Source organism: Callospermophilus lateralis, chromosome 6 (assembly GCF_048772815.1).
Source record: "Callospermophilus lateralis isolate mCalLat2 chromosome 6, mCalLat2.hap1, whole genome shotgun sequence".
Lineage (NCBI taxonomy): Eukaryota > Metazoa > Chordata > Mammalia > Rodentia > Sciuridae > Callospermophilus > Callospermophilus lateralis.
The window spans coordinates 91,371,431-91,386,413 of NC_135310.1; the positions used below are offsets into that span (position 1 = coordinate 91,371,431).

The following is a 14,983-nucleotide window of genomic DNA, read 5'->3' on the forward strand; positions in this document are numbered from 1 at the left end:
ACAATATGTGTGTCTTTCAAAGGGGATTTACTATTTGGCATGGCAAAATCTTTAGAACAGCTTTAAACATTGTGAAAAATGAGATTACTCAATGATCTTTTGACTAGAATTGATTTAGGATTTTTCCTTTTATGTCTCACATAAGGAACCTCTGGGGAGACTATTTCTTATCTCCTTTCAAGTACTATGTGCCCTGATGAAAAAAGAACACAATGAAACAAAAAGGGAAACAAAATTGGATGGTTGTCAGCACAGCCAAACATCCTTAACATCCATTTATAATGAGATTCTGAATGAAGAACAAGCAGATCACAAGGAAGTTCTAAGAATATTACATTAATTCCTTCATTTAAAAAAATACAATTATATTGTTATGTTGTGTGTATGTACAAGGAAGTAAAAACAAATTTCCTTATTACATATGTTTATAATGCAACAGTTATTTTTTAAAATTCAGTAAATATAGATAGCTGAATAGTGAACACAGTTGATAAAATAGCAAATGCAAGAGATGATTTTTCCACTGTACAAAGCCTCTGCCTCTCCTTTTCTTCCTGTGGTTCATTAGGCCCCTCATAAGCTATCGATAGAAATCTTCATTCACAAAGAGACACTCATTCCAAGTGGCCATTTTACTAATGCTTTGTTTTTTTGACTTCATGTTATTGATATTCCCCTTCTCTTTTATGTTATCTGTTTCACTGGATTAAAAAAAAATAAAACAAAACATAGGAATGTTGTGTTTCCCCTATTTTACTGGAGCATCCTTATAGAGACTACCAAGATGACACATGATCATTACTTTTAAAAAGCATTGATATATAATAGTCTGTCACTGTTTTGATGTGGCATGTGTATAACTTGTGTATTGGCTGGGGGTCGGGGGAATAGCTTATTAGGTTGTCTTCAGCTTCCTCCTTGTCCTCTGACTCATTTCAAAATCACTAGTAGCATCTCTCCCAAATTGCAGGATTTGAAAAGAGACACTGACTGCAGAAACCACACCAGACTGTGCCAACCAGTGCAATGAAGCTTTCATCCACTTGTACTCCCTCACCCCAATTTCTGATGCCATAATAGCTGTAAAAGAAGGGGCTCAGGGATGAATTCAGTGCTCTCTGAGCACTCTCCAATCTACGATTCTAACATTTCTAAATCTGGAATTTCCTCCAAAATGAATGAGGAGTTGCCTGATAAAACTCAACAAGATAATTTCTTCTTTCTTTTTTCAAACATGTTGGTAAAAATTGTAGATGTAGTGAAATCTAGTCTGGTCACTTTTTCTTGACTATCTGGATAAATACTTAGGACTAAATCATCCAGCTTCTACTAATAAAAGACACAAGGTCAGGACAAAGTTAGGTTCTTTCAGTGCAAATGCTTTCAGGCTTCTCCTTTCTAAATTAAGATGTCATGTCTGTAGGTTATAAAGTAACATGTGAAAAATAGAAAATCAGTCTTATATTTGCCAGATCATCACTTTTTCTGTTATGCAGAGATTTGAATTGGGGAAAGCGTATTTGTTTGTTTTTAGAAAAAAAATCTTAAGAATCAATGTCAGAAAGATAGGTATATGTTAATTTTCTGTTTGTGCCCCAAGTCAATTGTTAAAGAAGCACAATTTATAAAAGAAGATAAATAATATGTTAGAAGAGTCTCCCTGGTATTTAGCACATGAAGATGTCCTTCAAATATATTTCTTAGTATTAGCATATATAAAATATGAAACATTGTAGTAATGTCAAAGGTTAACTTGACTGGTCTTAACTAACCATTCTCCATTTTTGGACCTTCACAGCATAGTTGTCCAAAAGTACTTTCGGCTGACAATGAAATATGTAAAATCAACTTCTATAAGTTTCTCTTCAAAATTTCTATCTACTTGCTTGAAGGAAATGTAAACAAACAAACAAAAAATCTCTTTTTCAGGACTCACACACACACACACACAATCAATACTTTCAAATTCCAAACTCCAAAACCTGACAATGGATTAAGGGCATTTCTACACTGGAGAATGATGTCAGCTTTAGGAACCAGTCAATGCTGTCCAGAGAAACACAAAACAGAAAAGCACAAATGTTCTCTAGTAAATTCAAGGTCATTTTAAGGGCCTTACAAATGCCATAATTTAAGGGTTAAGTTGTATGATGCTTTTAGTGCTGTTGACACCTTAAATCTAGAAAGATTTGCAGAAATTGATAGAAATCTTCACAAATAGGCACTCATTTGATTCCAAATCCTGTTTCATTTTTTAAAATCTTAAAAATGCATTGGGATAATCTACATGGATTGATCTTAAAAATCTGTTCAGCACTGTCAGGAAAATGATTAGACTAGATTTCATAGTGCATATTTCCTTATCACAGCAAAATGTACTTCAAGCAAGACAGAACCTGGAAAAAGCATCGACAGTTATTTGGAAACATTTTGATGATTAATCGAATTATCTATCAGGTAAACAAAGAGTTTTATCTTTTGTGAATCAGGATGAATTATGCTGATGGAGAACAGAATTTTTTTTAAAGAGAGAAAGAGAGAGAGAGAATTTTTAATATTTATTTTTTAGTTTTCAGTGGACACAATACCTTTATTTTATTTTTATGTGATGCTGAGGATCGAACCCAGTGCCCAGTGCATGCCAAGTGAGCATGCTACTGCTTGAGCCACATCCCCAACCTGAGAACAGAATTTTTAACAAAGCAAGTCCACAAGAATCTTGAAGATTTCAGACAAATAGAAGCATAAAAAATTTAAAAATAAACAAGGTAGAATCTAGATCAGGCTGTGCTATGCTGAAATTAAAAACTTCTGTGCCAATAGTCATGTTCATAACACTGGATAGTAATAGTTTTTGATTTACTATTTATGGAGAAGGAGTCATTTATTTTACAGAACAATTTAATTAAAAGTGTGTTATTAGAGAATATCATTGTAACTCTGAATTCTTGTGCAATGAACACTTTTAAAAGCTTACTTGAGACCAGTAAATACAACTTTTAAATAAGCCTGTTTGGAACAATTAAATATTTAACATAAATTATGGCAGAGTTAATATTTAGATTTTAAGATTTCTTCTTATAATATTCTGCAATAGGTCTTTGCTCTTAAATGGTGATCAGGCAGAGGGTTAAATATCTAGGAGTATAGTAAGAAACAGATATCTAACTACCTTTGAAAATGTAGGACACTTTTAAGGAAATCTGATGGCATGCTGTGAAATGAAGAAAAGAATGGCAAGAGACATCTTCAAAAATCAGATGAGGTGAAAACAATAAGTTATCAAGGTCGTCTGTTGAACACATCCAACTGTTCCCCACCAAAGTTGTTCTGACTGGCTCCAGCTGGGGGTCTGCTCTAAAAAAACCAATGAAAGCTGTAAACCTTTCTTGTTGGGGATGGATTCCTGGATGAGACACCAGTTCAAAGGGGTTTGCAGGGGTGTCACCCGTCTCTCTCCCTGTGGGAGAGAGATTCAGTTTTTCTCAGCAGAAGCAAGCTGGGAGCTTCTCAATTGGTGCTCACTCCGAAAGGCAGCTGGCAGAGTGTCACTGTGAAAGTGGGTGCCAGATTTAGAGATTGCTGGGGAAGAGCACCAAACACTGTTTGGCAGCGTTGCAATTTAGAGAAACCTCGCAGGAAAGAATGCACAGCTTGAAATGGGCTCTGTATTTAGCTACCGAGCTGCTCAGACTCAAAAGCTTCACCTTTTTAAAAGACAGTTTTACCTCAAGCTACTCTTCTTGACTTCTTATTCCAGAAAATCATTTAAACTGGTTTTATTCTTATAATTATTTGATATTGTTTTTAAGATTGTTTCCTTGGGGGTGAGGAACATTTTTAATGTAGTATATTTTTTTCTGAATCTCATGTCTACTGTTTTTTCTAATGTTCATACTTAAATAAATGGCTCAATTCTTTCTTATTGTATTGCTTTTCACATAATTTAATCATTACATGAATAAATTGTCCTCCATTTCATATGCATGATGTCAATCAACATAAGCAGCATGAATGACTTTGCATCATTAAAATATTACTGGACTTTTCTCATAACAAAAGAGAAAAAAAAGAAGATGCCATTTGCTGTATAATAAAGGATAAATATGAACTGCAGTCTCAAGTTTCAGTCCTAATGATTATTTATTGGAATCCTAAAGGATATATCACTTAGCATTTAAACTTGTTGGACCTTTTTAGTTTCAAAGTACTTTTTGTTATCAGTTTATTGGGTTGAAAACTTTAAATATTTCAAACAGATGATCTGGAAAAATTACAGTAGCATTTCCTTGGCATGCAAACATGAAAGGAAGAAAAGGGAAATGAGACTACAGACTCCAGGACCTTGTGCCTTCACAGGTTGCACTTCCTTTGAGCCTTGTGCCACCCTCTTTGAGGCAGGTGTTATCCCAGTGTATAGCCAAGGGCCCTCGAACTTAGGAAGCTTAACTAACATGCTCAAGATCATAACAATAAGTGGCAGAGATGAAAATGAAACCAGGTCACTTGACTTGAAAGTTGGACTTCATTCCAAGGCACCACTTTGCCTCCACTGTTATGACTCACCGAACAAAGAACAGGATAGTTTAAAAGAAAGAAAGAACCAGAACAATTGTTTCCAAATGAACAGAAATTAAGCTGCTGTTTTGTAATCTTCTACCTTTTATGAGTTAGATAAAACATTAAAAAAAATAAGAGGTAATGTGATAAGTTTTCATTTTATTCCTTTATTCAAAACATTGAATTTCCTGTTACTGGAGTAAAAATCTTGCCAAGTAGGATCTGGATCTTAAAGGAGAGGGAGGCAGGATTTGCCCATCTGCATGCCTGTATTCAGGTGCCACTTCCCACCACAGAGAGAAGCACCCGTGCTGCTGCCCAGAGTGGAAACAGCTGAGAGGGTAATGGGAGGCTCTGGGAGAAAGATTCAGGCTTAAAGCAAGCCATGGGTGGACGCTACGGGCAGGCATGCCAGGGTTTTCCATCTCTGGTATGACCTCTCCATGTCTGGACTTGTTCACTGATGCCATCTTGCTCATCTGATTTCATGCTCTTGTTAACCTCGTAAGCTCTGAGTGAACTTGGAGAACCACACTAGAAGATTAAGACTGATGCCAATATTCATGATGTAATTACAATTATGATAAATCATGAAAGTCTAATCTGGAAGATAGGATTTATCTTCCCCTGCCAATGAAATAGGCTGACTAGTGGGTGAAGGTAGAGATTTCTGGGAAATGGTTTAGTGGATTAATAGTATATTGTCCCACTTTATGTCATATTCATGTTACTGTTGAAAGGCCATCTTTGTGCTCCCACTCCCTATTCTGACAATATCCAGGTTTACTTTGATACCTCTAATCATTCTCCCACTTTAAAGCATGCATCCTATTTTATTGAAAACAAAACTACAAAAAACTTTAAAAAAATTTTTTTTTAACTTTCAGATCAACCTGACAAAGAAAAAGCTCTTACTAACCCACTCTATGCTTTCTTAAGTTCTTGGGCACACACAATTCTCTTCTGAGCAGGTTAAAAACGTTAAGATCAGTACCCTGACCTTCTGCCCTCTAGGCCACTTACTAACTCTCCAAAGTCTATTTAACTCTCTTCATGACACCACTTGGAGTAACCTTTGATCAAGGCCACTGAATGCTACTAACTAGGAAACTCTAAAAAATCACAGATAATACTGTCTTCAAGTCATCAGTATTATCTGGTGCTCAGGCATAGCCATTTTTGGGGAAAAAAATGACTCCAGTGTCCAAATTACACCATTTGCTTTATACTTCCATGTGCTTCATGTGGTCCCAGAGAAGACTCAGATGCCCTATCATTTACCATAGGCTCCATTTCACAAAAACTATAAGCCTAGTAACCTCTGTCCATTTTCTTCGAATGGAAACCTCCTCCTCCTTAATTCTCCAACCTCATTTTTTTTTTTCCTCAGGGCCCAATTAAATTCTGAAGTCTCTATTACCCACTCCTTTGTCTTCAAAGACCAACTGAAATCACTGCCCCACTCCTCATTAAGGAAGGGCACAAAAATGCCTTTTTACACTGAATCACATCTAATCTCCCTGTGAGTGGTCAGGCTCTGAGGGCCATACAACCCTCCATCTGAAGTATATTACATGCAACATGTATTCTTTCCAAATTACTATTTACTTCATCACTGCATTCATCTATCTGTCCTTTCTCTCTCTTTCTCTCTCTCTCTCTCTCTCTCTCTCTCTCTCTCTCTCTTTCTTGTGATATTAGGGATTGAACTCAGGGCCTTGCGCATCCTAGGCAAGTACTCTACCACTGTGCAACTTTGGGAGAATGTTGATTTTAGATTTGATAAGCAAGTATGCTTGCATTTTATACATTCACTATCATGTGCTTATAAATAATTTCATCTGTACTCTTTTGAAAATAATAAGAGTGAATGGGAAATTGGTAAACAATTAAAAAATCAAAAGGTGGGTGGAAGGGTTAAGGAAGAAGAAAAAGAGAGGCAGAAAGAGAGTCAGAGAGAACAGTTCATGTTTATTTTAAGAATTTTGCTACAAAATCGCTTCACAGGTTTGGATGAAGGTTTTGGGACCTCATCTGGTGCAGCTTAGACCTCCTGCCAGTGCTTGGGAAAAAGAAAAGAGAAGCTTGGCCCTATTACTGATGCTACAGAACAGCCACAGGATCCTCACACCCTGACACAACAAAATTATCCATTTAAGCACTTTGCTTTTTTCTTTCCATTTAGTGAAAGGGTTTTATTGTAGCTTATTTTGTATCACAATCTTGTTATTTTCCCCCTCTGACATCAAGCTGTAAGATTGTCTTAGAGCCAGGCACAGCCAGAGACAGAGATGAGAAGAACGTGCAGGCACCAAGAAAGTGGTTTCCTAGCAACAGTAACTATTTCAAAGGTTTCATAACTCTTGTGTAGTCTCAATTTCCATAGCAATGTGGAGAATAGTAAATAGTATATGCGATTATTTGCTTAATCCAAATGAATTCTAATCAACAAATAATGATACATGCAAAACATCTTATTAACTATATATATTAGCCTTAAGATCTAGTTTTGTTGCTAAAAGTAGTATGTTGTGATAAATCAGATGGCTCAAAAATTTTAAATTCCTTTTTCCTTTTTTGGCTTTCTCTTGTTTTTCAGAGGGATTTACTAAAGCAATTTAAAAGGTATTCCAGAAGAAGAAACTGCATTTTAAGGAGAAAAATTTCATGGAATTTAAGTGTTAAGATGTCATGTCTGGAGATCAGAACAAACAGCTATGCAAATATTCAAATTGCTTTTAAAAAGAATAAGTGGAATATAATTGAGTTGGCAGTGCCAGTGTTATCCTTTCTCTCTTCTTTCCTGATTAGAAATTATTTTAGTTTTAAAATTGGACCCACAAAAAGCAAGGGCACATTTCAAATAAATTTGGCTCCATATACAGCACATTAAAAACGTTATGATTTCAGTGTTTCTTGTTTAACCACAAGGCTTTCTTCCAACCTCCTCCTCAGAAAGAATCCACAAGCAAATATAGGTACAGCCTCTTGAATTCGTATTGAAACAACCATTAGAGACTAAAAAGGACCAAATTATGTTAGAGTATGTCCGAAATACATAGAAATATGTCTATATAACTCTAGTGCCTAAATCAGAAAGTAGTATTTTCTTACATTGCATATATATTTTAAGAAAGAAAAATCCATATGAATTAATTGTGATATTGTGAAGAAAATCTCTTAAAGTGAAAAAGCAGTAGAGATGAAATGGCATTCTTAGGGTCTCCTGTAATTATCAAGATGATTGAGAATAATTAATTTTGACCCATATTTTATAGGCATCTACCTATTCCAATTGCTTTGGTGTATTTTAATGGACTTACTATTTCATAACATGTCACTGGAGACACAGGGGACATGGAAGAGGCTTCTGTTTCTTAGACTGTGGTCAATGCTAGTAACCAGAAGTATTACCAGAGAGACCTATTGCTAGTGCCAGGCAGTGCACATGTAGTGGGTCAAAAGGGACCTCTGGGATGCAAAGAGGCCTCCTGTGATAAGTTCCATGGGTATGTGAAATTCTTTTAAACAAAAATCTTTTTATTTTCAGTAATGAAATTCCTCTTAAGAATTCTGAAGGACACTTTCCCTACAACTGAAATCTGTTCATGTATAGCAGTGTTACAGGGTATTTTTCAAGTTCAATAAAAGAAAAAAAAGATGTGTCATTTCAATGTTGGAATTAAAGAGTGTTATGACATTATGCTACTAATTTATCAACTACAAAAATTATTCAATTTGAACTAATCTTTAAAAATGCAACAATAACAGAGATGATATCTATATTTTTATTCCCCATTAATGAATAAAACATGTATTTACAGATATCTACTTCAGCAGAGACATTTATTTTATGATTTGATTTAATTGCCCTTAAATCATGTTTTTGACAGTTAATAGTCTAATTAGGAAGTATGGAAAAGCTCTGATGGAAATGAAGGAGTTTTGTGCCAAATATTTTTCTTCATGTAAGCAGCAAAAACTTGATAATAAGCCATCATAATGTCTGTCACTTAAAAATCTGCATATTTGGATTATCTTCTAAGACTATCTAGAAATCATATTTATGAAGAAAAAGGAAGCTTATTTAAAGATGGGGTTCATTCCTCCTCCTTAATACCTAAGGTATTAATGCCATCTGAAAATTGCATATAGGCATGTCATGTTCCTCATTTAAAGCCTGTAACAGTTCATCCTTAATTGTCCATTAAAAATGAATTATGTGTCTATTTATTTAGCATAAGTCTGTTACTTAAATAGAGATAATATTAACACAGAAGTTGTAATTAGAAAAGACAACAACCTAAATTATCATTGAACTTTCTTTTGGTATGTAGCTCAATATTAGGAAGATTTTAATGCTGACATTCCAAATTTGTGATGAGAGTACTCAGGTCTGTAGGTAAGTAAGGTCTGTAAGTAAGGTCTGTAAATTATTTCAGAATTTCCAAATGATGAAACAGCCTCTCCCCTTGCAGGTTAAACTCATACTTCATCTTTTTTCTATTTTTTTTCCTCACAAAGTGGCTTTAGAATACACCTGTGGGTATATTGCTGACATCTGTATCTTCCTGAAATAGTACAGAAATATTGTTCTCCCCACCTGGTAAATCAGGTTAAAGCCTCTGGTTGCCTTCACACCTCATTGTACAAACTATGTGGTATGTACTCACATGCACAGTTATCTCTTTGCAAGGTGCACATCATAATAAACTTCTCAAACAAGTCAAATAATGCAAAATGACAGAGTAGACCATTTTCTCAGAATCACTAGCATGGCACCGTGTCAATGTGTTCTTCAGTCACCACTCATCCCCAGAGTAAAATGCTAAAATGACTCATAAACCTTGTAAATACTGTGTCAGTGCTTGAAAGCATTCAGAATAATTTTCACCTTGGTTGGAAAACAACATTTTATTCCTAATCAACTCAAGTCTGCAATCTTTCACTGTCCTGGGTGGATTTGGTGTCAGTGTCTCTACTCATGAAGAATAACTTCTTCCCTCACTGCTGACAAGAAACTTCAGCCATGATGCAGAGAAATGCTATGACTATAGGTCTACAATTCTAGGAACAAATAATTACTGCCTATCATGCCCCACTAGGTACATTCTTTTGTATTTTCTGAACATAAACATCCATATCAAAATCATTAATCTTTATTAACTTTAACCACAATTTAGAGACAAAAGAAGTATCCAGTAATCTTCAACATTTTATAGTAAAAATAAATTTAGTTAATAGGAGAAATGAGAATGTGTTGTATGTAGAAGCATGAAATATCAGTGCATTATTTATTTATGAACACTGCCTATCAACCATAAGCCACCTTCCCTCTCATGCACCAGTTTCTCTAACAGATCTATCTCACTCCACAAAGCATCTCTTGAATCTTCTCTCCCTGGTTCTTGGTACCTCTGGCTGTGAGTTCCTTAGCACAGACCCACACATTTTAGGGTGCCAGGGGCCCTCCTGAACTATTCCTTAAAGCTTCTCTCCAGCTTTGACTCTTAATAAATCCCCATTGCTTAAGATAATGTGGTAAGACCAGCTTCAATCTGAAAATCAAGATATTATAATAAAAGATTATACTTTTTAGCATATATCTTTCAATTATCACTCATCTCTTGCACAAGAATCACATTTCTCACCTCTCTCCGAAGAATGCAGTGGACCATGACTATAACAAAGCCTTGCAATGAATCAAACACAGCAAAAAGTATTTGAAACAATATGGAGCGTTTATCTGTCATGGCCAGAACTGCAGACATCCATGTCAGAGCCAGAAGGGGCAACACCACACAAGAGCTCCAAAGAGAGGCCCTGTTGAGAGACAAAGCAACATTACGTAGCTGCATGTCATGCCCCAGGCCATAACCAAACCCCCGTTCAACATAGCATTCTTATATGTGGCACCAAGACTATTAACTTGGAGACCACAAAGCAGATAACATTTGAGAGTTTTATTTATTCTTTTATACACTATCCCACATAGTTATAAAGGTAGTTGCCAATTACAAATATTTAAGTATTAGCAAACACTATTTTATTTTTCATCATAGCATTTTCTCACATGCACTGTAAAGATTTGTAACAAGAAGATGTAAATGATTGGGACTAACATGGCGTTACTGGCGGTGGTGGCTGACAAAGCTGTTGTTGAAACTACTCCACACTTGGCACATTTGAGCGTCAAACCGCTATGAGGCTCACTCATCTGACTGCAAACAAACAGAACACCCACAAAAAGAACAAAATATTGAATTGTCACCAAAAAAAGTTGCTGCTGAAAGTAAGCTTTAAATACGATTTCATACAGAAAAGTATACTTATCGAAGATGAAAGCTCTAGATTGTTTTAAAGACGCATTTTTACTACAATTTATCTTTGTAACATTTACCTCTTAACAGTCTGGGCCTTTCTTGCATGCAAAGCATATTTCCATCATTGACACCATAAATCGCCCTATCAAAATTGCCCAACACTGAGATAAACATAAGCATGTGCTTGTGTAGACATACAGCAAAAACCCTTTATTCAGACCTCTGGTACTCAAACATGTGAGGACCTCTAGCTTCAAGGACTTTCATTGTTGTTTGCAAAAGGCACACTTATCAATTAAAGCCCCCTGAGACATTAACCTCAGAAGCCCACATAGGAGGATGCATTATATATAGAAATAATATGTAACATAATATGTATGTTAGGAGTCTTCAATTGTAGAAGAAAGTTTTTATCTCAACAACTTTGTTCTTTGAGATTTCCTGTAGCATCAATGTACTATCCATATTTTAGGATGATCTGAATATAGGGGCTGATGAAACTTGATGAAACATTAGTTGATAATAAAAAGAATGGTAGTTTCCTTTTTTAATAAAATACATTTAATATATCTGAAGTTCAAAATTTTCTTTCTGAACATTTATTATAGGCTCCAATATCATATCATTTAAATGGTTTATTCTGGTCTAGGAGACTTCATATGTAAATTCAGATTCCATTTACTACATCACAGAAACAAATTATACTACATAGAAAATTTGACATGCATTTTGCTTAAGAATAGCATCCCTTGAAAAATAATTTTTATTAGAACATAAATTTCTTGAGAAAAACAAATAAAAATTCCTTGAATAGAAATCCAAAACACCTTGAAAATTTTTTTTTGTGGTGTACTTCTTTAAGTCTATTCCAATGTGGAGCCTATGTCTAAAATATGCCTGCCCTATGGTTTTTTAAATTATTTATAGTACAGTTGCATATATATGTATATATAATTATTTAAATATATATAATTATTTAAAAGAAACCAGACATTCCAAATTATAAGCATCTCAAGGGGCAGAAGAGAGAAAATGTTAAGATACTTACAGTTTGGAATGTCGAATTTCTTTTAAATAAGTATACTCATTTGTGGATAGCCCTTAGATTAGATAATAAATATGAAAAATATAGCTTGATCAACAGATCTCATGAGGAAATAAAAAAAAAGATCTCAGAGTTGGGGGTAAGGGAATGTGATACTAAATTAAACATCTAAATCACTCATCTCTTGCTTTACTGAGTCAACCCAAGGCATATGTACCCAAACCAGTCACATGTACCTAAACTTCTCAAATAATATATAAGAGATAATCTGTCTAGTTTAGTTTACAAATGGTTCAGTGAGCATGCCACAGTGCTTGAAACTGCACCCAAAGGAGCACCTAGATTGGTGTTAACCCAGTGGTTGCACACAGCAGTTCACCTGGCCCCATCCCCAATGACTAATTTGAGGAAATTCACGCACCTGATTTTCTTGAAAGTCCATAGATTATACCAGTGAATGAGCAAAAATGAGCACCATTGTTCTAGAAATACATTGAGCTTCTTTAATCATCTTAAATTTGATGATATTGATATTTCAAAGGCATGGATTACTCCCTTATTGTTTTTGTTATTACAGAGGATGAGTTATTTGATGTTTGTGCTTCTAACATGGATGTGGCTATTTCTCAATTTAAAGACATTTTGCTCTGGTTTCTAAACCAAGACTAAAAAGTCAAAAGTGATTTAAAAAAAAATGATTTCAAGTACCCAATATAGCAAGTATTTAGCCCTGAAAAACTGTGATTTAACCTAAGCATTGGCTTTCCTGATTACAGATTGAAACTAGTATTCAATATGCTTATTTGTCTTTATTTGAGGCTGACTGAAAGGTCTACATATACTTTCCTTGTAGCAAACTGTTAAAAACTGTGCTGGATGCTAATTTTTTGGACATCTTTGATACTCTTACTAGATGTGAATGGAATAGATGAATGGTAAATTACCTTGGGAAATGTAATGATTTTTTCCTAGTTTACATTACTTTACAGAACTGATATAATATGAAGAACACATAGTCTATATGGTAGATCAAGTAGCTTCAATGAAAAATAAAATCTTTTTTCTTTGTTACAATGGAAATTATGCATTTATAAAATAAAACATTCAATTAGTTATATAAAAAAAAGTAGTTGAACTGCCCACACATTCCAGTGTAACCAGGGCACCAGGGCAGGAATACAGTTGCTTTACTACTCCTCTTCCAAAGAGTTCTGCCAGTTCCTATTATTACTATGGGTCTTGAAATGTACAGGTTCTAATTCCCTTCCCAATTTTATTTAGGACTTTTTATTTGATTTGTTTATTTTAATACTCTAACAGGTTACCTAAAAAGAAAATTTCCCCTCCATCTCCATTTGGAAAAATCTCATGAAATTTGTTAAGGATTCTGCTACATTAACTTCCTAAATTCAGGTAGATAAGATGACACAGAAAGTTCCACTGCAGAAAAATACAGAAAATTAAACTTTCTTTTTAAGATATTATAAAAAAGACACATAGAATTTTTTCTTACTCTTGTTCTTTCCAATTATCATTTTATATATGAAAATATTGTAAATTCATAATAATCCCCACCTTGGTAAATATATTTTAGGCATTAGAAATATTTAATATGTTTGGGGTTTTATAAAACTTGTCAAGCTATTGTATTATTTATTAAACATTTTCTTACACATTCTTTTATAAATACTTATTGAGTACAAACTATATACTTTGTTGTTTAATAAGAAGTGATTATAAAAATAAGAAAAGAGAAAAAGTATTAGAAAAAAATGGAAGAAGGAATGTCTGGGTCCTATCTTCAATTTTAAATAACAGCACAGTTTCAAAAGATATGTTTGATATTTTTGTATATTCAAACAACCTGAAAAAGATAATTTTTACAATTATGGAAGCCAATTATTAAGTCAGTTAGGTTCTAGTCAACATTTCTTTAAGTTAGTTGTAATTATTTGTTTTTCACTCAAGTCTTTATTATTGTCCTAACTGCTTTTACATCCATTTCTTGTTAAGTTTACCTTTAATCATACTTTGGAATATAGAACAAATTTTAATCCATATTTACTTATGCCAAAATAGCATTTTATATTTAAGAATCTTTTTTAAAACTTAGTCATTAATTTGATAGCTCTTTCTGACTTTGGACAGTAATCAGCATTCTACTCTGGTCATGGATGTTACCAATGCTTCTTTGCCTCTAGCAGCATCCTTTGAACCAGAAGATCCTCACTCAATTTTGCCCATAAGACATATGTGACGTCCAAGAAAATTTTTAGAATTAGAGGCTTTAATATTATAGTGGTCATAGTTAATTTGTAGATTGAAATGGATTTTTTCTAAATGCATACTACAACAAGGTTATCATTCCTTCTAAACTTATATTATCTCTTACAAAGAGCTAAGTGAAACAAACTAGGCATTACATTAAATGAGAACATAAATACTGTGGTAATTAAATGAGAACATAAATACTGACTAATAATCTAATAGATCCTCAGCATTGTACTCATTTTGATTATCTCATCTTTTTATGACCTCACTATATGAATGATGAAATCATAGACCCCTGGTTGATAGTCAGGGAGTTTTGAAAACATACATCCACTTTCACTTCCTTATTTCATTGTGAAATGAGGAATAGCCACTGTTGAGTAATTTTTCTTATTTGTCAAATCCTCTAATAAATAATTTATACACATTATATTCCATATGCTTTATGAGGCAAAAGCTATTGTTCCCATTGAACGGATGAGGAGACCGAGCTACATGCAGAAAGATGAAATAACATGCCCAAAGACAGATACACACAGAGCTAGCAAATTGCAGAGCTGAATATTGAATATTGTTTTGATTCGAAGCCTTATTCTAAGCACTTAAACCAACCCCAACTACTTTGTTTAAATTATTTAAGTTTATACCATCATAGCAGAGCTGAGTTTCTATACCCAGTAGTTGGTATGATCAATTTATTCTTATATGATTAATTTGGACTTAAATTTCAACCATATGTGGCAGATTAACAACAATGATCTTGTGAAAGGTTCATGTCCAAGTA

At 34.2% G+C, this 14,983-nt stretch overlaps 1 protein-coding gene across 1 annotated transcript in view; it reads right to left on the reverse strand.

Annotated features, from left to right (window-relative positions):
* The window catches only part of Adgrb3 (adhesion G protein-coupled receptor B3), a 674,891-nt gene that overhangs the window by 33,445 nt on the left and 626,463 nt on the right, over window positions 1-14,983 (reverse strand). Inside the window, exons 23-24 of the mRNA XM_076860054.1 lie at window positions 10,683-10,781; window positions 10,212-10,383 (exon numbers count right to left, since the gene is read on the reverse strand). Of these exons, the coding sequence (XP_076716169.1) occupies window positions 10,212-10,383; window positions 10,683-10,781 (271 nt within the window). The remainder of the gene's footprint in view (window positions 1-10,211; window positions 10,384-10,682; window positions 10,782-14,983) is intronic.